The sequence below is a fragment of the Rhineura floridana genome, chromosome 5 (genome assembly GCF_030035675.1).
Source record: "Rhineura floridana isolate rRhiFlo1 chromosome 5, rRhiFlo1.hap2, whole genome shotgun sequence".
NCBI lineage: Eukaryota > Metazoa > Chordata > Lepidosauria > Squamata > Rhineuridae > Rhineura > Rhineura floridana.
The window spans coordinates 88817526-88840516 of NC_084484.1; the positions used below are offsets into that span (position 1 = coordinate 88817526).

General features: G+C 43.0%; 1 protein-coding gene across 1 annotated transcript; it reads right to left on the minus strand.

Moving 5' to 3' along the window:
- Position 1: 1 nt before the first annotated feature.
- Positions 2 to 21430, minus strand: LOC133386075 (cilia and flagella-associated protein 47-like). The gene is made up of 8 exons (XM_061629699.1): positions 21386 to 21430; positions 16796 to 16884; positions 15832 to 15918; positions 4840 to 4922; positions 3688 to 3830; positions 1583 to 1691; positions 74 to 149; positions 2 to 32 (listed from the first exon to the last, which is right to left on the minus strand). Exons 1-8 carry the CDS (start codon positions 21428 to 21430, stop codon positions 2 to 4), a joined length of 663 nt encoding a protein of 220 aa, XP_061485683.1.
- Positions 21431 to 22991: the final 1561 nt, after the last annotated feature.

Sequence of the window (22991 nt, forward strand, 5' to 3'; positions counted from 1 at the left end):
CTCATACTCCAAAGCAGACATCTGCTGTTGTGCTGCAATAGCCAGAGCCTTTTCCCTAGCTTCATTGATTAACGGGATCTTCAGCTTTTCTTGAAGCATATCAGCAGCACAACATTTCAGACAAAGCACTGGCTGTATTTCACTCTCACCTGTAATAAACAAGAGTAAGAGGTAACACCAACAATGGCAAACTAAAAAATTCGCTTCTACAGCACACCTGCACCATGCAGATGCTAAGCTTGGTACAATAGCTCCAACAGGAAACAAGAGTTCTACATAAATTTTGAAAGCCATGAAAATTCCAAAACAAGCTTTTTCTACAGCTTAAATATATTATAAGAGAAGGAGCATGAGGACATGACTGATGAAGAGTGCATGATGGAAACAGACCTAATTGACAGTGTAGCCACAAATGCATAGGCAAAAGCTCATTGCTAACATTACAGCTCAAATTGCTGCTTTCATCCAGAAGCACAACACTGAACAGATCATGAATATGTAAAAAATGAATACAATTAAATACAGATGGGTTAAGAGGCTTTACATGTCCTATTGCCAAAGCTGTATATTTATGGCCCAATGGTGCTAGAGAACTGTAGCTATATTTCTCTTTGATACTATTGTGTCAGTATGAGCTGTTTTGGAGATGCCTAGGGGTACATTGCCTCCATGAGCATCAATCCCTTGCTGACAGGGCTGTTTGGACCTCATTAAATGGACATGCAGGAGTACATCTGAATCACAACCCATGAAAGAAAGGTCACTTGTGCAGTAACTGTAGCTCTTTCAAGGTAATTTGCTGTTTGGATCCATGCAAAGTGAATGAAAACTATACAAGCCATTATCTTCAAGAATTACAATTATGGATTAGAAACCTTTTCTTCTCCTTTGACTATTGCCTATATGGATTGCCAGCTTGTTGTCATTATCAGCCAGTAATAAATTCTGATAGCAGCATGGCTGGAGGATACTAATTGAACAAAGACCACAAATTTGATCTTTGCAAGCCAAATTAAGTCAGACATGTAGCATAAATATAAAAAGGACCATTAAAAGAGCTAAACAGGTTCCCAGGGCAGAAATACTTTCAAGAATTACATTTTGAAGCTTTTTTTTCATACCTTCAAGGGTACTTCATGTGGCTTTAATAAATAGTCAGGACAGAACTACATCAAATTTGTATGCTTTTGAGTCCAGGAACATTCACCTGGCACTGTGCTCATATAAGTAGAGTCATGACCTTATGCTGCAAATATACAATGCTGAGACAACTGGGAAAGAAGCTATAAATAATAATGATATATGTAGAGTACTCAAAATAATCCTATATTATTTGTACCAGCAGAGAGCAGGCATGTGGCAGGAAAAGAAATATATGTAGGCAATAAGTAATTTGTAATCCGAATAAAAATGTTTTGACTACCATTTGAGGAACCAGTAACTCTTACACATTTCATGGCACCTTTCTTATGCCTCCGTACTGTAAAATATTTCACTTCTTTTGAAATGTATTGCATCTGAAAGTTTAATGCATTGGAAAAACTATTTTACACCCTCATCCCACCCCATTCTTCCATTCTACCTTCTAACATGCTGCTAACGCACAGAACATTTGGGCTATCCATTGGAAGAAAGCCTGAAGGCAATGGCAAGCCACATGTTCCTTCCACCAGGTACACAAATTCCCCAATCTGAAACACAAGAACATATGCCTTTCAGTTCTGAATGCAATCCATGCAGAACACATTAGAAGCCTCTCAGACAATAAACAAAGAAAAAAACATTATAGTAACACTGAAGTTTGACTTACAAGAATATTTCATGCATTTGAAAGCCTTCATTTCAAAGCCTCTTAAATAAATCAAAATGGAAATACTATAAGGTATAATAAAATAACGTTAGAAATTCATCTTGTGGGAGTGGAAAACTATGCCCAGTAGGATTTTTCAGGATTTTTTCTCTTAACTCTGGTGCTCTACCAGTGACAGGGAAGCTACTTTTCCCATCAATTGCATGTAAGAAGTTGTGTGACTGGATCTACCCATGTGGAGTGGGCCTTTAAATGTGTATCAGCCTTCAGCAGAGTACTTCAAGGACAGCCATGTTAGTCTATTAGATTAAATGTTTGCACCCATGGCACTTTCTTTACTTACTGGAGTCAAAAAAGGAGAACTCGGTATTATTCCGAGGTTTTACACATAACCAAACATTAAGAATATCATCTGCAGTGGCATCCCATTCTGTAGCTCTAATCATTGTATAGCTAAAGCAATATTTCTGTCTTTACGAGGACTATCTGGTCCCACTCATTAACTGTGAAATGAAGGTACCATTTAACAGACCCCCAGAATTTATAGTTCTACCTGCAGGCCATCTTGACACCTGCAATTGGAGGTCAAACTAAGCAGAGACAGGAGTGTTATTTTCTCTTCCACAGCACACTTGTTCTTGCCGTAAAAACAAGGTTGAAAAAGCTTGAACTCTTCCATTTAGATGTTTATGAAACCGCAACTTTTTAATGACCATATGCTTCAAAACTAACTGCTTAATATGGAAACTGATCCTTTAAAAAAAAATCTAGGGTTTTTTTAGTGTAAAAATCCTCCATGCACACGGTGATGCAGCCAAGATTGCTAGCAGCAACACATGGGCAGCGATCCTTTGAATACTGGAATTGCTCAGGGATGGAGGCTTTAACAACAGCACCCCCCAGAGATCACCAATCTATCATTTATTAAATTTATCTCTTAGCCCTTCCTCCCAAAGAGCCCAGGGTGGCAAACAAGCAGCAACAAAACAATAAAAACATCTTTAAAATAATTCCAATAAATTGCTAATTGCTGTGATATTTTCCCCATGATAGCTCATCAGCTGGATAGTTAGGGAAAGTGAGTGGGGTTCTCAGGGGTGTAGTGTGGTGCACAGAGAGTGATGGAGGGCCATAAGCACCGCATGGACTGTGGGCTGCCTGCATATGCCCTAGTGACATTGATATCTGATACTGCCTTGCAGCATACTTCCAGGAGGAAGTGCTATTTCCCCGGTTCACCTGGAATCCCATAAGAATAGCAGGAGCTACAGGAATATCAGAGAGTGGGCACAGGTTTTAACATTATTTCCCCACCATCTCTAAGAACACAAGAAGAGCCTGGTGGATCATGCCAGTGACCCATCTAGTCCAGCACCCTGTTCTCACAGTGGTCAACAAGATGCCTATGGGAAAACCACAAGCAGGAACTTTCTGCAATAGGTCCAGTCTGTCTTGAGTTTCCCCATCACCAATACTTCATTTCTTTTTATTATATTGTTATAATCTGCTATATGATGCTCAAGATCATTTGACTGAAAAGCAGGAGATAATTTCTTACAAGTGAATGAATGAATATCTATTTTTTTGCTTTGAAATGCTTTGTGGTGGTTAAAGATGTAAGGGCACAGAGGTATGCAAACAGAACATTGTCTTCTATACCTGCATCAGGAATGCTTAACATTAACCTATGAGTCCAGCAACCCATGAAAGACTGGGGAAGATGGAAGGACTATGAAAGAACACCTTAGAGATATGAGAAGGATTTTATATGTTATATAGGTGTATATTTTACATTTTCCACAAACTGTTAACAAATAGTTTTTATCATGTCATTCACAAGGGCAATGTCTGACAAATATAAATATATATATATTTACCTGTTCATTGACCAAAATTATGGCACAATAACGTTTTCCCAGCATAAAAGGAAGATAGTGAAGACTGAGGGTTGAAGAACTTTCTCCCATCAGGAAAACTATATCCATTGGACTGAAGAACTCTTGTAAATATGATTCATTAGCTGTCAGAATATCATTTAGAGGCTTATGTACAGTATCAAAGCTATAAAGTTATGTATTATAGTACACATTTTATTTATCTGATTAAACAAAAATGAATAGACATGAACTCAAGACAGAGCAAAGAGCTGTAATTTTTTTTTACTTCAATCACTAGAAGTAACTACAATCCTTCCTTCATACATATAAAAGCAGGCAGAGCAATCCTAACCAGAGAAAAGTAGAGTGGTAGATCCACAACTGCATTTCCAAGCCCTGTTGGTCTGCACCACTCAGAACAGAAAGCAGGGGTGGAGGAGTTCTTTGTCAAGCATCAGCATTAGGTGCAAGGGTAGGACTGCACTTTAAAACCACATGTGTGTCTTTCCTTTTTAAAATGAAGTCTTAAGTCAAATAGAAAAACAGATGAGATTTTTCCTCTTTCAAAGGCTGCCAAGGAGCTAGTGATAATCTATTAAGATATTTAAGTCACTGTTCTGTCAGGAGCTCACTGAGAAATAGGGTAATGATAATGGGGCCATAACCTGATAGAGACAGAGGAAGTTCCTCAGAATTATTTCTAAACTGAATCTTTCGGTGCTCAGCTGAAACCTGAACAATGGGACACACAAAGAAAAACCTCCATCAGAAATCTGAGACCTGGCAGATAGCAGACTTAACAGAATCAGAGGCAGTACCTGCAGAACTTTTAAGCCTACCTCTCTTTTCTTTTTCCTTCCTTTCTCCCCTCTGCTCTCCTCAGCTTCAAGCTAGAAGTGCCTTAGGGTGCAATCCCACTTACCTGAGATAAATCTCAATGAATTCAATAAGGCTTAATTCTGAGTAGACATGTATAGGATTGCACTGTTACTCTTTTTCTGAGGTAATATACATTACATTATAAACCAAGAAATATCAATTAATGGACTGAGCAGTAAAAAATAAAATAATCATTACAAAAAAGATGTTACATGTAGTATAACAAAGTAAACTGTGAGACCAGAAAGAAACATGATTGGCAATAGAGCTTACCAGCATTTGAGTTGTCCTCATGACTGTAAAATCCTTCTACATGCACCACATTGTGTGTATTCTTCAGAATATCAGCTTCAGACCTAAAAGAATAAGAAATCTTCTGCAATTTTAATGCAATTTTCTTAAGCTGCAGTGGTATCCAGAACACTTGATTAAGAGCCATCTTGAGATTTTACCTAAATTCAGAGCTACACATGAAAAATTGAGGTTGTTTTATCTCCCCCGCCCCCCCCCAAGTCTTCAATGCAAGCTCTCTATGATGATTCTTATAAATACTGGTTACATTAACCATATTGCATGAAGAAACATATCAACAGATAGCTGTAAATGGACCATGTTAAACACATGGGAAACAGTATATATGTTGAATTGTATCCTGATCTCCTCCCTCCTCTTGCCTCTAAAGCCTCCTGTGTCCCCTGCAATGTGGTGGATGGACCTCCTGAGCTGCATGGGCTGTGTTAGTAGCGGCTTCTGAAGGAGGGAGAGAGAACTGCCTAAAATCAGAGATGGTGGGTTACAACAGAGAAAAGACATTTGGTCTTACCATGAAATTGGTCTTCTCTGTGCATGTCAAAAGATGATATCAGGTGGGGTAGCTAGCTCCACCTAGTGGTTGAAGGCAAAAGAGCACTGTTGAAGTTTTTGCCGGTCCTTCCTAGACTGTGCCTGTTCTTGCATCAGTTCTCAATGACAAGCCAATAAACAAGGAAGACAGGATAGAAAACACACTTATAGAAACAAGACAACAGTACTCATACTCTCTGCGAAAGGCCTATTCGTGATTATAATGGCAGCCCAGCCCTCCTAGGGAGTGGCCCTGATAACATCTTTTGACACACACAGAGAAGACTGATTTCATGGTAAAACCAAATGTCTCTTCTCCTGTGCATGTAAAAGATATCAGGTGGGACATACCAAAGCTGGCCCATGTAGAGTGGGAATATTGCTGGGCTACCAATACTAGTTGTCTGAGAGGACGTGCTATAGTACTCTCCTCCCAAAGGCTGCCTCAGCCACTCATAGGCATCTATCTTACAATGTTTAATTAAAGTATTGGAAGTGGTCCATGTCACTGCCCTACAAATCTCTATCAGAGGGGCATTACAAGAAAAAGCCGCTGATGTGGCCGCCGCTCTCATGGAGTGAGCCACTATTCTGGCTGGCTGGCCCAGTCTTATAGAGGCATATGCAAAGGAAATGCATGCCTTGATCCACCTAGCTAGTGTAGAAGTGGAAACCTTATTCCCCAGGTATGCTGGGTGAAAGGATACAAACAAATTATCTGTTTTCTAAGTTGACTTTGTCTTAGAAATAGACACTTTAAGGGCTCTCCTCACATCAAGAGAGTGCCAAGCCTTCTCTGTGGGGTGAACAGGATTAGGACAGAAGGATGGCAGTACCAGTTCTTGTTGGCAATGGAAGGTAGACAACTTTGGGACCAAAGGAAGGGACCCTATCCTTATGAAACACACAAAAATTCTTATGCACAGATAGGGCATTCAGCTCAGACACTCTATGGGCTGAAGTAATGGTCACAAGAAACAAGACCTTAAAGGACAGCAGATGGAGAGAAATTTGACTTAAAGGTTCAAACAGAGGCTTTTGAAGGGCCATTAGCACTTTGTGCAGGTCCCAGGTCAGGTAGCAATGAACCATAGGTGGTGCTGATATAGTTGCCCCCCTGAGAAAGCGTTTGATGAAAGGATGAGATCCAGGTGGGTTGCCCGGAGATCGAGAGAGTATCAATGATAATGCCAAAGCCTGGCGCCTCAGGGTGTTTGGCCTGAGGCCCAGTGATAAGCCATCTTACAGAAAATAAAGTATCTCATTGATACCCGCTTTCCAAAGAAGAATTCCTTTTTTCAGTGACCAGTCTGAGAAGGACTTCCATGTGCTCTCGTATATTCTGACTGTAGATGGGCATCTAGAAGCCATCATGGTTTCCAGCATTTGGGGGGGGGATGCCTCTCTTTAAGAGTCGCTTCCACTCAAACTCCATACATGAAGCATCAGCCACCCCGGGTCTGGATGAAGAAGCTGTCCTTGAGAAAGTAGGTCCTCCCTTAAGGGAATTTGCCATGGGGGTTCCACCGACAGTTCGAGGAGATCCAGGAACCAAGGTCTCCTCGGCCACCAGGGGGCTACTAGTAGAATTATTGCCCTCTCAGCTCGAATCTTTTGGATTATGTGATGTTCCTATATATTAGTGTATATATGGTAAGTGCTGGTTGTTTAGAGTATACATGGTAAGTAGTGAAAGAGGAGGGGGAGTGAATGGGTAATAGAATGCTTGATGATTGGCTGAATGTTTAAAATGGCTGACAGTATAAATGAAAGGATGACAGGTAAATCTGGGTGAATGTGAGGTGGTGAATTGTGGAATCTGGGGGGAGAAGAGAAAGAGTGGATAGCTTGGTGGGGTTTAGAGAGTTGTTTACTAGGAGGGAGGTGGAGTTCGGATTAGTATTGAGTAAAACCATATGCTTATGTGCCTTAAGAAGAAATGTTGTTAATCTTGTTAGCTTTGTTATCTTTAATAAATACTTAATTTGGTTTACCAAAGGCCTGATCCTTGGCTGGGGTTTCACAGACCAGAAGGGAGGGTAAGGTAATGACCAAGGCTGAAGGGGAACTGTAACAAATGGTGGCAGCGGTGAAGAGAATAACAATACCAGTATTCAGAGTCTCTGGGAATACTAGTATTGGGACGTTACTGGTGGTTGCCTAGCAGGGGGATCTGTTGAGATCTGTGCTAGAGCGGATAGGTAAACCATAAGAGAGTGTGGTCCGGACTGGTGGAGTCCCTGGTGGTGCCTAGAGACAGGCAGTAACCACGAGCAGGTAGGAACCTGACAGGGAGAGCCAGGGAAGGACGCATCACAGATTACCCTCGGAATAATTGACGTGGTGGGAAGGCGTACAATTGGCCTTGAGGCCACTGGGATGTCAAGGCATCTATCCCTTACCTGCCGGTTGTGACTGGTGGCAAATAGGTCCACTTGTACACTGATGAAATGTGACACTATCTGTTGAAAGGCCCATGGGTGAAGCTTCCATTCTACCTGATTCAGTTTCTCTCAGATGAGCCAGTCTTCTTGGATGTTGTCCTCCCCCTTGAGGTATTCTGCCAATATTGAGCCCACATTCTTCTCCACCCACTGGAAGAGGAGAAAGGCTTCCTTCTGGAGGAGGTGGGATCGTATAGCCCTGTGATGGTTTAAATTAGATTTGGCTGCCACATTGTCCGTTCTGAGAACCACTGCCCCCAACTGTCTGAACTCCAAAAAGTGCCTGAGGGCCAGACAGATTGTTCGCAGTTCCAGCAGATTGATCAGCAGTATGGATTTCTGTGGCATCCAAGTGCCCTGTACCATCTGACCATCGCAGATGGCCCCCCATCCTGATAGGCTGGCATCTGACATGATCAAGGTCCAAGGGGGATCCTGGAATGGTACACCTCTTAACAGGTTGGGTTCATGAGCCCACCATAACAGCAACTGCTGGACCCGTGGCGACAGAGTCACTCTGCAGTGGCGTCTGGATGCTATGTCACTTTGGAAGGGCAGAAGCGCCCACTGAAGTATGCAGGAATGACGATGTGCCCAAGGCGTAGTTTGGAACATGGAAACCATCAACCCCAGAAGTGCCACCAATTGCATCAGATCTGCTGAGTTGGAAGACAGAACATTTGACACTGCCCTGAATATCTTGTTTACTCTTTCTTGTAACAAACTTAAGATTCCCTTCTGTGAGTCTATGGTGGCTTCCAGATATATTATGCAGCAAGATGGAAATAGCTGACTTTTGGTTTCATTGATCAGGAAGCTGTGGTCTTTCAGGCAGGCCAAGGTGACATGGAGGTCCTCCCAGGCCTTGTGTAGCAATGGGGAGCGAATCAGGAAGTTGTCCAAGTAGGGGAAGACATGAACCCCGTGTCCTGAGATGTGCCACCAAGGCAACCATGATTTTCGTGAACGCCCTGGGGGCAGACGACAGGCCAAATGGCATACCCCTATATTGAAAGTGGTCTTCCCCAACGCGAACCTGAGGTAGAGCCTGTGTAGTGAAAAAATAGGAACGTGGAGGTAGGCCTCCTTCAGGTCAATTGAAGAGAGAAAGTCTTCCTTCCATAGGGCCTGCTTGATTGAAAGCAACGTGTCCAAGTGAAACTTGCGGTACTTTATCCGTTCAGGCTCTTTAGGTCTAGTACCACCCTGAATGATATGTCTTTTTTCACGGTGGTGAAGAATATTGAGTAATTTCCCAAAAGTTTCTGCCCTGCCAGGACTGTTTCTATAGCCACATTCTGTATGAGATAGGAAATCGCCTGCAAAACTCTTTCTTTCTTGTGCGGAGAAACTGAAAGGGGAGATGGAATAAATCTCGCTGGAGGAATGGAAGTGAACTCCAACTTTAGGCCGCACCAAAGGGTGTGAAATACCCATTGATCTGATGATGTGTCCTTCCACCGGTGTGCAAAGCATTGGAGATGGGCCCCCACTGGCGGGATGCTGGAGTCAGAACTGATGCTTATTTCCCCACAGCTGGAACCCGAATCTCGAGCGGTTGGGCAAGTGTTGTTGTGTTTTAGGCTGGATACATTGTCTGTTCCAGAAGGGATGGCTGGAACGGGTGTCCTTTGCTCTTCCATAAGTCCTGGAGCCTTGAAAGGACTGTGATGACAGATATGGGTGAAATGGACGACAAAAGGACCTTCTGTCATCCCTTTTCCTGAGGACAGCATTAACTTTCTTTTCCTTAGACTCCAGGACATTTGCTAAGGCGTCATCCCCAAACAACTTGCCTTCCACGTATGGCTCCGAGGCGAGATTTGAACAGGCTGTAGGGTCTGCCTCCCAATGGTGCAGCCAAAGAGTTCTTCACGTAAAGACACCTGCCACCAGGGATCTTGCTGCAAACTGCATAGCATCCATGGACACATCTGCCATGAAAGTGACAGCCCAAGAGACCTTCAGCAGAGACTTGCGTACTTGGGCCACGTCCTGCTGCGGGCCGTGTAGCAGATCCTCCAACCAAGGAGGGAGGCTTGAGCAAACACTGAGGAGGCTACCACTGCCCGAATTGAGAGTCCACTAGCCTCCTGAGCCCCTGATCTATCTTGTGCTCTGTGGCATCCTTGAGATGAGCATCCAAGTCCTTCGGATTCAAAGATGGATTCAGTAAATTCACAATGGGAGCATTTATCAGCGAGACTTTCAGCTGGTCCATGATCTGTTGTTCCAGTGTATAGTATTTGTTGGCTATCAAGACTGACTTCTTGAACTGCAATGGGATGTCAAACTCAGACTTGAGCACTTTGGGGAGAAGAGAAGGGAGCTTCAATACTCTGAACTTCGGTTTCGGATCAGGACACACCGCTGAAACCTTCGAAGTTGAGGGGGCAGGAGGATCCTCTGTAGAAGTTAGAGTAAGGGCTTCCATCGCCTTGCATAGTAGGGGGAGGAAGTGCAGTTCCTGAAATATCCTAGTGGTTGAAATCTCTTCAGATTCAGAATCCCCACTCCATTCCTCTTCGTCCAGGATCTGTCTGGATCAAGAAGTGTCTCTTCCGGAGGCTCAAGGTGCCTGCCCTGGGCCGTGGCATATGGATCCGTAAATGTGTGGTTCAGCGGTGGATGCATGTTCATAGCTGAGTGGCCTGTAGGTGGCCCTTGCATCAGCTGCACTCTAGAGGGTGCCTGAGAGGGTGAGAGTGCTGACACATCCTGTGGTAGCACTCACGCAGGGACAGATGATACAGATAGATCTCTGGCTAGATCCATTAGGAGAGAATCCCTAAGTTGTTCCTTCAACTGTTGTAGCAAATGACCTGGAAGTTGCAACTGAATAGGCTGAGGAGAGTAAGATGACTAGAGCCTCCCCCCCCGCCTCTTGGATCTGTTGAATAAGGATTGGATCCTCAAAGAAACCTGTGAAGTCCTCGGGAGAGGAGGAGGTAGAAAAAATGGAGTCCAAAGAAGGGTGAGGTTGATAGCCTTCTTCATCAGAGAGGGATTCTTGGTCCCTCTGCATCCTGCATATGACACTGTGGGAGGCATTCCCCATGGTTCCTGCCTGTTGAGCAGGGCCTTGCCTGTCTCTACCAGTCATTTTGCTGGTAACAGGTGCCATGCCTTCCAGTGCTGCCCTGCCTGCCATAACCTGTGCCTCAGCCACCTCATGCCTGATGATAGAGGGGTGGACTATCGCTGCCCCTGACTGTGCCCCCAAATTATGCGAAGGCCCTGGGACTTGACTGGGTAATGGCGCTGATGCTGCATCTGATGAGGGGGGGGAACGGCTTCATCCTCTTTGATGGGTTATCCGACTTGTGGGTTGCTTTCCCCATGGGAGCAATGCGCTGCAGGGCTTAGGGAGCAAAAGGGCCTCGGAGGATGACACTGGAGGAGACTGCATGAGGGCAGAGGCCACCCCCACAGGTGGCAAAGTTCACAGCGGCCCTCCAAGAAGGATGTTAGGAGCTGGCTTGGTGGGAGAGGCCAAATGCAGTCCCCACGGCTGGCAGCTGCCCTCCTCGGCACTGGGTTGCTGGCTGGGGGGTAGGCTAAAGGCTGCTGTAGTGATGGCGACTGCCACCACGTCCCTCTCCAATGGGAGCACGGGAAAGCGGCTGGCCACAGGAGGAAGGCCAGTTAAGCCACAGCGTGTCCAGGTAACACCGTCGCCTGCGGGGAAATCACTGTGAATGTTAAGGCGGCTGCCTCTAAGGCTTCCTAAGTTGAGGAAGGTTGCAAGGCTGGGGGGGCTGGAAGAAGCCACAAGGCTGCCTGCACCAAGGTGGTGGTGGGGTACCCCTTGCTGGCAGCTCTGTGCCGCAAAAAAACTTCAAAGCGAGGGAAAAACAAAAAATACAAAGCTCTTCTTTAAGTACATGAAACATTAAACAGTAAACTAGAAACACTAAAAAGGGGACTATCATAAAATAACAATAACACAATACAGGCCTGAACCAATGGAGGCAGAGAGGATCCAACCATGCTTGGTAAAGGCAAAACAGAACTGAGGCAAGAACAGGCACAGACCAGGGAGGACCTGCAAAAAGTTCAACAGTGCTCTTTTGCCTTCAACCACTAGGTGGAGCTAGCTACCCCGCCTGATATCATCACAGGAGAAAGCCCTCTCCCTTACACCTGCCCCCCCATACCTCATTGTCTGGGTAGGTTGATTTAGAAGAGGCCATTCTTTCCGAGACATTCAAGCAGTCAGAGTGCTAGACTAGGACCTGGGAGACTAGAGTTCAAATCCCCACTCCACCAGGAAGCTTGCTGGGTGACCTTGGACCAGTCACAGCCTCTCAGCCTAACCTACCTCACAGTGTTGTTGTGAGGATAAAATGGAAAGGGAGGAGAACCATATGCGCCACCTTAAGCTCCTTGGAGGAAAGGTGGGATATAAATGTAATAATAAATAAATAAATATGTTATCAACTCCTTGAATTGGGCTGAATATCGACAACCAGTGCAACTCCTTCAGAACAGCTCTAATATGGGCCCATCAAAGGGTTCCACTAAACATCCTGGCCCCATATACCCATCTTTAAGGGCAGCCCCACATAGAGGCCCATGCAGATTACAATAATCAAATCTGGAAGTTATCACCGCACAGGTAACTGTGGATAGACTAATTCTGTCTAGGAACAGCTGTAGCTGGTGCACCATCTGGAGCTAATGGAAGGCACTCATCACTACAAAGGCCATTTGGGCTTCCAATGACAAAAATGGATTCAGGAGTACCCCTAAGCTACGAACCTGTTTTTCAGATAGTGTATTTCCACCCAAAGCAGGTCATCTACCCAATTCCCCCTGGAAAAATCCCCCAACTTCTTTTATGGTCTTTTTGTATTTTTTCACTATGTTTACCTAGGAAGCTATCTTATACTAAGTCAGACCATTGGCCCATCTAACAGCAGGTGTCCAGGTTTTCAGAAAGGGGTCTCTCCCAGCCCTACCCAGAGATGCTGGGAATTGAACCTTTGATCCTCTGCATATGAAGCAGATGCTTTATCACTGAGCTACAGCCCTTTACGTCATTATCTCTTGAAGTAACTAAGATATTTAAATTCCATCTGAAAGAGCATGCCACAAGCTTCAATTTGATAGACCACACTACCATTCCAGAGGGATACCACAGTTGATCAAAAGCCATCAACAAGTCAAGGGGAATCAACTTATATGCACTCTCCTTTTCTTTACCAACATCATCAGGGCAACCGAGATAGTTTTGATGCCATAGCTGGGCCTGAAGCTTCACTGAAATGGGTCTATATAATCCATTTTCTCCAAGCATGCCTTTAGCTGAGCAGCTACCACCTTCTTGAGCACCTTTCCCAAAAATGAGATAGTAGCAACTGGACAATAGTTGTCCATCACTTCTGGATCAAGGGAGGGCCTCTTGAGCAGGGGGTGAATTACCACCTCTTTAAGGGCAGATGACCCTTCTCCTGTATGTAATGATGAGACATATACCACTCCCTAGATCCACCCAGTCAATCCCCTCCAGCTTGTTTTTACCAGCTATGAAGGGCAATGGTTGAGCCTACATATAGTGGGCTAAACCCCCTTCAAGTAGCTTGTCCCCATCCTTAGGCACAGTAATGGAAAATGATCCCAAATAACCTCGTCAGGCAGAGCTCTGATGACTCTTCTGGAATTGTCTTAATAGTGGAGTCAAGGTCAATGCAAATACAAGCAACATTACCCTCAAAGTGCCTAGCAAACAGCAGGTATCCAGTGGTTCAAGAACCTCCCACTTCTGGTGAGGTATCAAAACACCATTCACCAACAAAATAGCCCTGCTGAATGGCTACTTGAGGATGCAGCGGTGATAGCAAAATACTCCTTTGTCAACACCATCACAGCCATGTTGTAGCCTCAATAATGAGCTCTCACTCATTTTTGGTCATGTTTACTATGAAATTTGTTCTCTAGCCATCACCTGAACTGCTTCATTGCCCAAAGATCCCCTGAATACCAGGTTGGAGAGACTACCTGTGCAAGCTCAGACTGGGAAGCTGTCATGCAGCAAGGTGGATGGTAAACAAGCAGCATTCCTATTCTGTCTCTCTGGCCCAATGTAAGGGACAGACCCTTAAACCTAGTTCCAGAGCAGATTAGCATCTTGGTGAGTGCAATGGAATTTTTATGAGCAACAACAACCCACCCACCTCAGCCCTCTGGTTTATGTTGGTATTATACTGAATACCTAGGTGGGAAAAGCTGGGTGTCCCCAGGTCTTGGCAATATATGCCAGGTGATACATGTTCAAATAGTATCTGACTTATTCTGGGCTGAGCTGGCATTTAATATCAATACCACCTGGGCAGATGGCAGGCTAGCATGATCAACCAAAATCTATTAGAAGGGAAGTGGTCTAGAAGAGACAACATTTGCATTTGTCGCCTCTTCCCCTTGTATGGCCTGATTGCCTCATGCTAAATTCCTTCACAGACTTCATTTTATCCAGCATTTTTATGCTACTGCCATGTTACATTCAGTAAATATGTGCTACCAAAAGTCCACATGGTTCATTAAGACTCTTTAATCCCACCCCTTCTGGTTCCCTCACTATTCTGGTATAGTTTCCTAAATAGTTACAATTCTTGCAAAGAATATAGCATCACATGTGCATAACACATGTGAAGTAATTTATCTTGATATTTGATCTTTAATTCCTCCACTAAATTGTCTTAATCGTGGTAATTTGCCTAAATATCTAAATTAGGGCACAAAATCTAAGAATTTCTATTCATTAACTATTATAATTGAGTAACCTTGAATTTGAAACTGTTTCCTCATCTGCAATTCCTAAATCTATTTGGAGTCTCATAGGAATCCCCTAAGCCAACATTCTATTCAGTCACTCTAAGCTCTTTCAATTACAGTTCCACATAGTTAACTTGATTATTTTAATTTGTAATTGTAAATTCAAATTGTTCCCATGAGATTATGACTTACTACCTCATGGCTAACCAAGTGTCATTGAACTATCCTACTTTGCTCAACACTAAGCACAACTGAAAATATCTGATTGATCAGTAAGTGGCTTAAGACTGAAGCCTCAAGGCAGTTTTATTTTACTTCATGGCAGCTATTTCTCTTATACTTATTTTTATTTCCAACATACTTTCTAAGTTTAATGGCTAATTTGCCTCCTAATATCCAGTTAAACAAAATAATATATCACAAATGTCAGAGTGAACCCCATGACAGCCCTGTGCTTAATAGCCTGTATTCTGTATCATGTTCATGGCCAGTTGTGGCTTATATTTGTTATGCTGTGTATTCTGATCTTTTGATAACTAACTAAAATTCCCTAGGAATTTTATTTGGTATGAAAATCCCATTATTCTGCACTGAACTCAAGAGTATGATCATATCATTGAAATCTAAAGCATTGGTCATCAATTGGGTGGGTCATAATCAACTACCAGGTTACAGTCTAACCTAAGGTGAGTTGCAACAGGAGTATTGCCACTATATAAATATGTAGTAAAAATTATGAAGTGGATCTCCAAATGCATGTTTGGGCTACAGATGAGTCCCTGATCTGAAAAAGATGAAGATGACTGACTTTCTGGCCTACCACAGGTTGAGTAGTGGTACAAAAGTAACAGTATTAGATTTATTTTTCTATATCATACCTAATCAACCATGTATAAAAGTAAAAAAAAAACACCTATGGATAATGGCTGCTGTAAAAAAAACAAGTGTAAAGACCCACTGACTTCACAGAACTAATTTATTGACACTTTGGCTCCTGGCCATGGTTGATCGCAATAGGATTAAGAGACAAATATTCAAATTTCACTGTCTAAATCATTCAATCTAGAAGCCATCACGATTAATAAGGCAATCGCACAAAACTTAACTGGATACAACCCTTATGTATGCATATAATTAAAATAACTTAAGTACCCATATAATTAAAATCTCATTGAACTGTGAGTGAATAAGTTTAAAAACTTACCTTTTTATTTTTCCTTGTTTAATATGGCGGACTTGATCTAAATTCTCAGGCTCAGTGATGCAGCTGGTTGATTCAACTAAAATGATACTAAAAATATTGCCAACTTAGCAAAAAAGCCTTCAATTTTTTTAATGTAATAAAACAAACTATTTGCAAAAACAGAAACACAGTAATACTTATTTAGATTTAAGAACTTTGACCTGTCAATCACCTGGTGTCTCAAAATTTCTGTACTGGTAACAATAGACCAGGGTTCGCATCCCCACTCAGCCATGAAACTCATTGGGTGACCTTGGGACATTCACTGTCCCTCAGCCTAACCTACCTCACAAGGTTGCTGTGAGGATAAAATGGGAAGGGAAGAGCCATGTACACCATTTTGAGCTCCTTAGAGGAAAAGTGGGGTATAAATGTAATAAATAAATGAATAAATAAAATACTTTAATAATCAAACCAATGTCACTGTTTTCATGTAGTTTGTATGTATTATTCAAAATGCAACCCAGAGGACCTGCATTTATGGGTCATTTGTATGAAAAATCAGTAAACTATTACAGTAGCAGTATTATAAATCACTCTAAACTATTGAATCTCAGAATTCCTTTTCCAGTGTGAGTATAACCGCCAATCAATCTTTTAAAGACAACTAAAAAGACAATATTCTGTAGCCAGAAAAGTTGAATGCCTAAGCATAACTTTGGAAAGAAAAAATCAAAGAAAATGTTTTATCAAATTACTACATATTTGGAATATAAACTCCTTCGGGACAACAGCAAACTTTAATATAGATAAATAGAAGCATACATGCCTGGAAAACCATTTCTTTACAATTCAGGGCATTTTCTGTATGTTCTGGTAAATGCTGACATTTGTTGCTTAATGTTCAAAATAGGAACAGAAGATTATGAAAATGAATACAAATGTACACCTAATAGAACCAAACCATTTTTATCTAATTGTATACCTGAATGGCCCATCAGTTTTGAAAGGACTAGTAACTTCCAGGTTTAATTTCTTTAGCTCATAACATGGAGATTTGCATTTTAATATACCCTGTAAGTAAATGAAAAAAGGTATTAGTCTGCAAACTCACAATTCATAGTTAACTATATTTTCCAAGAATCTGATCCTTTTTGTGTCAAATTGTATATATAGTTTTAAATATACAACTGTTAATAGCTACTCTGTAGAACTACTCAACACTTCTGTTGAACCTGTGATGAAAAGATCCATAGTTCGATAATACAATGAACACTTGGAAAAGTGCAAAGTTCTATCAATAAATATAAATGTGTAAAAAGAGAAAGTGGAGAAAAGTACTAATCAGGGCAGTATTTTGAAAATCAGTGCCCAACTTAGGACAAGTGTCTTCTCTGCTGTGCATGGTACATGAACCATTCCATTCCACATGGTTGCTACGGAGTTCACTATAAAGATAAGTGAGCAATCTTGGCTTGTCCCAGAAACACTTGACCCAAAAACAGATTGGGTCCATTGAATATTCCTTTCAAACCCTTTCAGACCCTTAAAAGAGTCTGTGTGAACATTCAAAACTACACTTATGAGCGTGTGCTTGTTCAAAATTACTCTCAAAGGACCCATTTCCCTCTGCTGCTTGATATTCTGTTTCTATCTCTCCCTAGGGTAAGGAACTGCATCTGGCCAGTAGGCCAGATCCTTATTTTCCCTTCCCCTGAGGACTGTTGGAACTTAAAAAGTACAGTGTGGGGCTGCTTGAAAACACTACTACAAACAGTCCTGCACTGCTCTTTGAACCTCAGAAAATCAGAGGTTGAAAGAGTAGTGTGGGGCTGTTTGTGAAAGGGCTTTTAAACAGCTTTGCACAGCAAACCCTGACCCATGCCTGGGATTGAAACTACCCCCAACCCATTAGCTGAAAACGTATCCTATTGGAGTGATGTCAGTTGAGTGTAGTTCTTTTAAAAAATGCCCCCCCTAGTGAGCCAAGATTGGCTTGCAGGCTGAAGGTTCCCTACCCCTGCCTCAGGGGAAAGTAAACATTTCTGTGTATATGCAATGAGATTCTTCCTTTTATGTCTGAACAGCAGCTATCTGGGTGGAGTGTGTGTTTCCAGATGCATGCATGTGCATATTACTCTGTCTATAAAGAGGGGGAAAGATCTGCTGAACTCACATGATTCCAGTAACATCAATTACCTAATGTAATCAAAACATTGTCTTACTGTTCTTCATATGCTTTAACAATATTCATCATATGATGCTTTCTTACATGAGAAACTAATATTTTAAAACAGGTGTGTTTTGGTGGTGGTGGTGGTGGTGTGTGTGTGTGTGTGTATGTGTGTGTGTGTGTGAGAGAGAGAGAGAGTGTGAGAGTGAGTGAGTGAGTGAGTGAGAGAGAGAGAGAAAGACAGAGAGAGAGAGACAGAGAGAGAGAGAGAGAGAGAGAGAGAGAGAGAGAGAGAATCGTGATAATCAACGAAAGCCGCTATTGTGTAAGCCAGCACTAGTTTCAACACAAGCAGTTTATACCCTGCCACAATTAACTCTAGAATCCAGTGTCATGCCTAACCTAAGCAACATCTATAAATTCAGTCATTCATTTCCCCTTATGAATGGTTCTCATCCAGCAATCATATCCTACCTTAATTTAATCAATCAACCTTTTTGCATTTCCTGAGGGGTCTAAACCAACCCTTTTTTCCGTGAGGGCAAGAACACCTTGCTGAAAGTAGAATGTAGGGAAACAGATGTCCTAATGGCTGGGCTCTGTCCTGTAGCATGACACTTAATTGGCACGACACAGGCTGTCCTCAAACACTCTTTATCTGCATCTTTTGTTATGTAATAACAATTGTATTCAGCCTTTGTGAAAAGCGCTGTCCAGATTCAGAGTGAGGATTATGATACTTTTTTCTATAACTGGGTGAACACCACATCCCCAGTTTGTTCAGCTTTTTCGGAATATACCAGACTGGCAGTGGGATTTGAACCTTCTCTTCTCTTTTACATTTAGCTTGACACCTGCATTACTTCTACTTTTCCTCATTCCCTTGCCTCTGGAATGTGTTCATTATTTTCTTCTGCACTAGTCAGGAACTATCTGCAGGAAGGCACCTGTGACTGTTGTTTTAAAGGAAAACTCGTGCATTCATAGCCCAAACGATTCTGTTTATGCACAGTTGCCTCCAGTAAAGATCCCAAGAAGTACTGCTAATTCCCCAAATCAGAACTTTCAGTGTAAAATACATGTTCACAGATGTGTGTACAGATACATGAGAAGAACTTGTTACAATGGGGAACCTTTTTCAGGCCAGGGGCCATATTCTCTAGTGGTCAACATTCTAGGGGCTGCAAGCCAGTGATGGGCAGGACCAAAGCAGGCAGGGCCTGAACTGGTGCACATACACACACATTCACTCCCCACCCGCAGCAATGAAACAAACATGTTAGTTTTTGTTGTGGGAAGAAGTAGTTTTAGCAGGGCACCACAGTGCACAGGGAGGGTTAAGTCCTTCCCTCCCCAGCTCTGACCCCCCCAAAAAAGATATTTGCTACATGGAACAACCAAACAATGTATTTATTTATTTATTTATTTATTTATTTATTTTATTTAATTTATATACCGCCCTAAGCCCGAAGGCTCTCTGGGCGGTGTACAAAAAGATAAAAAACAAGCAATATATAAATACAATAAATACAATAAATCAAGAAAACAAAACAAACAAACAATAAAAGAACCAAACAACATCCAAAAATACAAATAATGATGAAAATACCATTAAAACACACATTAAAATGCCTGGGAGTATAAAAAGGTTTTCACCTGGCGCCGAAAAGATAGTAGCATCGGCGCCAGGCGCACCTCATCGGGAAGGCTGTTCCACAGTTCGGGGGCCACCACAGAAAAGGCCCTGGTTCTAGTCACCACCCTCCGAGCTTCTCGATGGGATGGCACTCGGAGGAGGGCCTTAGATGTTGAACGCAGTGTCCGGGTAGGTTCATATTGGGAGAGGCGGTCCACCAGGTATTGCGGTCCCATGCCGTGTAGGGCTTTATAGGTCAAAACCAGCACTTTGAATCTAGCCCGGAAACAAACAGGAAGCCAGTGCAGACGGGCCAGAACAGGTGTTATATGAGCAGACCTTCTGGTCTGCGTCAGCAATCTGGCCGCTGCATTCTGGACTAGTTGTAGTTTCCGAACAGTCTTCAAGGGCAGCCCAACATAGAGCGCATTGCAGTAGTCCAGTCTAGAAGTTACCAGAGCATGAACAACTGAGGCGAGGTCGTCACTGTCCAGATAGGGACGTAGCTGGGCTACCAGGCGAAGATGGTAGAAAGCATTCCGTGCCACCGAGGCCACCTGGGCCTCAAGTGACAAGGAAGGATCAAAAAGAACCCCCAAGCTACGCACCTGTTCCTTCAAGGGGAGTGTAACCCCATCAAGAACAGGATGAACATCCTCCATCTGGGCAGAGAAGGCACTCACCAACAGCGTCTCGGTCTTGTCTGGATTGAGCTTCAGTCTGTTAGCTCCCATCCAGTCCATTAGCATGTTAACAGCCTCACCTGAAGAGGATGAAAAGGAGAAATAGAACTGCGTGTCATCAGCGTACTGATGGCAACTCACCCCAAAACTCCTGATGACCGCACCCAGCGGCTTCATGTAGATGTTGAAAAGCATGGGGGACAGTACCGATCCCTGCGGGACTCCACAATGGAGAGTCCAGGGCATCGAGCAGTGTTCCCCAAGCACTACCTTCTGGTGACAACCCACCAAGTAGGAGAGGAGCCACTGCCAAGCAGTACCCCCAACTCCCAACTCCGTGAGTCTTCCCAGAAGGATACCATGGTCGATGGTATCAAAAGCAGCTGAGAGATCAAGGAGAATCAACAGAGTCACACTCCCCCTGTCCCTCTCCCGACAAAGGTCATCATACAGGGCGACCAAGGCTGTTTCGGTGCCAAAACCGGGCCTGAAACCGGATTGAAATGGATCAAGATAATCAGTGTCATCCAAGAGCCCCTGGAGCTGGCCGGCAACCACCCGTTCTAGCACCTTGCCCAGGAACGGAACATTCGCCACAGGTCTATAATTGTTCAGGTTATCTGGGTTCAAAGAGGGTTTCTTCAGGAGCGGTCTCACAACCGCCTCTTTTAGGCAGTCAGGGACCACTCCCTCTCTCAGAGAGGCGTTTATTATCTCCTTGGCCCAGCCAGCGGTTCCGGTCCTGCCAGCTTTCACCAGCCAAGAGGGGCAAGGGTCCAGCACAGATGTGGTCGCCCGCACCAGTCCAAGGATCTTGTCAACATCCTCAAGCTGTACAGACTGAAACTCATCCAATAAACAAGGACAAGACAGTGTTCTGGATGCTTCATTAGATCCCACTGCCATAACATTGGAGTCTAAGTCCCGGTGAATGCATGCAATCTTATCCTGGAAGTGCCTCGCGAACTCATCACAGCGGGCTACAGATGTAACTTGTTCTGTTATGAACATGGAACTTGACTGTAACAGAATATAGATTTTACGAAGTGTATGAAGTTTCCCCGTTAAATGTGTTGTACTTACAGCAGGTTTAACATGACTGGTCTTTGTCATCAAGGAGAAAGCCATTGTAGCCCCAACTACTCCAGTTAAAGCCCTTGAGACAAGTAACAGCACAGCCTCAGCAGGATGAAGGAAGCGACTAGTAAATTCCACATTTATACTTGTTTGGCTCCTAAATCGGGAAATACAATAAAATATTTTGTAATGACATTACTGCAATGGGAAAACTACTGTGGCTCTACATTTTTGATACTGCTTATTTTCCCAGAATAAAATGTATTAAAAAATGTATAAATAAGGCCCATATTTCTATAAATTTGTCTTCTTGAGAGTTGCATATAGCTCTTTTTGAATAAGTTAATTTAGTTAGCAATGAAACCTCTCATATTTTCCACAGCCATTCAATTACTTCTGGAGGATCTTTGTTGTTCCAATATTGTGCAAAAAAGTAAACTAATAACCAACTGAAAATCTACTTTTCTTAGTTCTGTTCGAATTACACCAAGGACAGTCATTTTAGGATTTCTTGCTATATTGTATCCTGTATTTCCTGTACAAGAAGCAGTGAGTAGTTTCAAGACTGGAACATATCTGAACTGACACCAAACCTATTTAAAGGTGTAGAGTAGAAAGCGTGCGTGTGAAAATAAAAAATCTGGAAAGAGATGGGGAAGAATGGAAGAGGCAGGTTATTAGGATCTGATGCTTTATCTAGCTATTATTCTGCTGCCAAACCAACTTGGTAAAAAGAGGATCACACCTCTTAACTTCCCTGTTGAATTGCAGGCAAAGAAGTGGATTGTGAAATAAATTATTGTAACATAAAAATAAAATAAAATGATATCTATGTTATTAAAGGCAACAGAAGTTGAATTCCAGGAATCTGAACAAGGTTTCAAACTTTTTATTCATTGCTAATTAACTCTGTATGGTCACTTTGTGTTGGAGCAATGCTGAGCAGTGTAAGGAGAGGTTGGGGAGGCTTCTTCTCCAACATGCTGAGGTGAGCCAGTGGGACTGCAGGGGGACCGCACTAAGGATGCAATGCTTCTCAGACTGGCACAGGATACAAGCAAGATAAAAGCAAGGTGAGAGATACACTGGGTGTGGGTCCCAGCCACCGAGAAAGGGACAGGAGGAGGGGAATGGAAGCAAACATGAAATGGAGGAGGAGTAAGACGGCAACGTCCAGACAGAGAGTCAGATAGTAAACAGGAAAAAAAACACAAGGGAAAGTAACAAGACATGAGTGTGAGATACTGATTGAAGTAGGAGCAAGGGGAAAGAGCCTGTGGTGATTTAAGAGAGGAGATATTACAGATTAATAAAAGGGGATGGGCAATCATTACCAAGCTGGGGGGGAGGAAACCGATAAGTGAGGAAGGAGGTTTGTAACAGTGAGAGCACCATACCCCAGTGATGGGCCAAGGGGCATGAGTATAAATAAGAGTATCTATGAGTGTGCTTGGGGATGAGAAGAACTGAACCTAGAAAGTGGGAGGGGCTTCCCAGGTGGGTCTGAACATAAGAGATGCATTGGGGCTCTGAAGGCACTTGAGACCCACAAGGAAGCCAGATAGGAATCTTCACAATCAGTTTGATTTCTGTTACTAAGTCTATTGATATG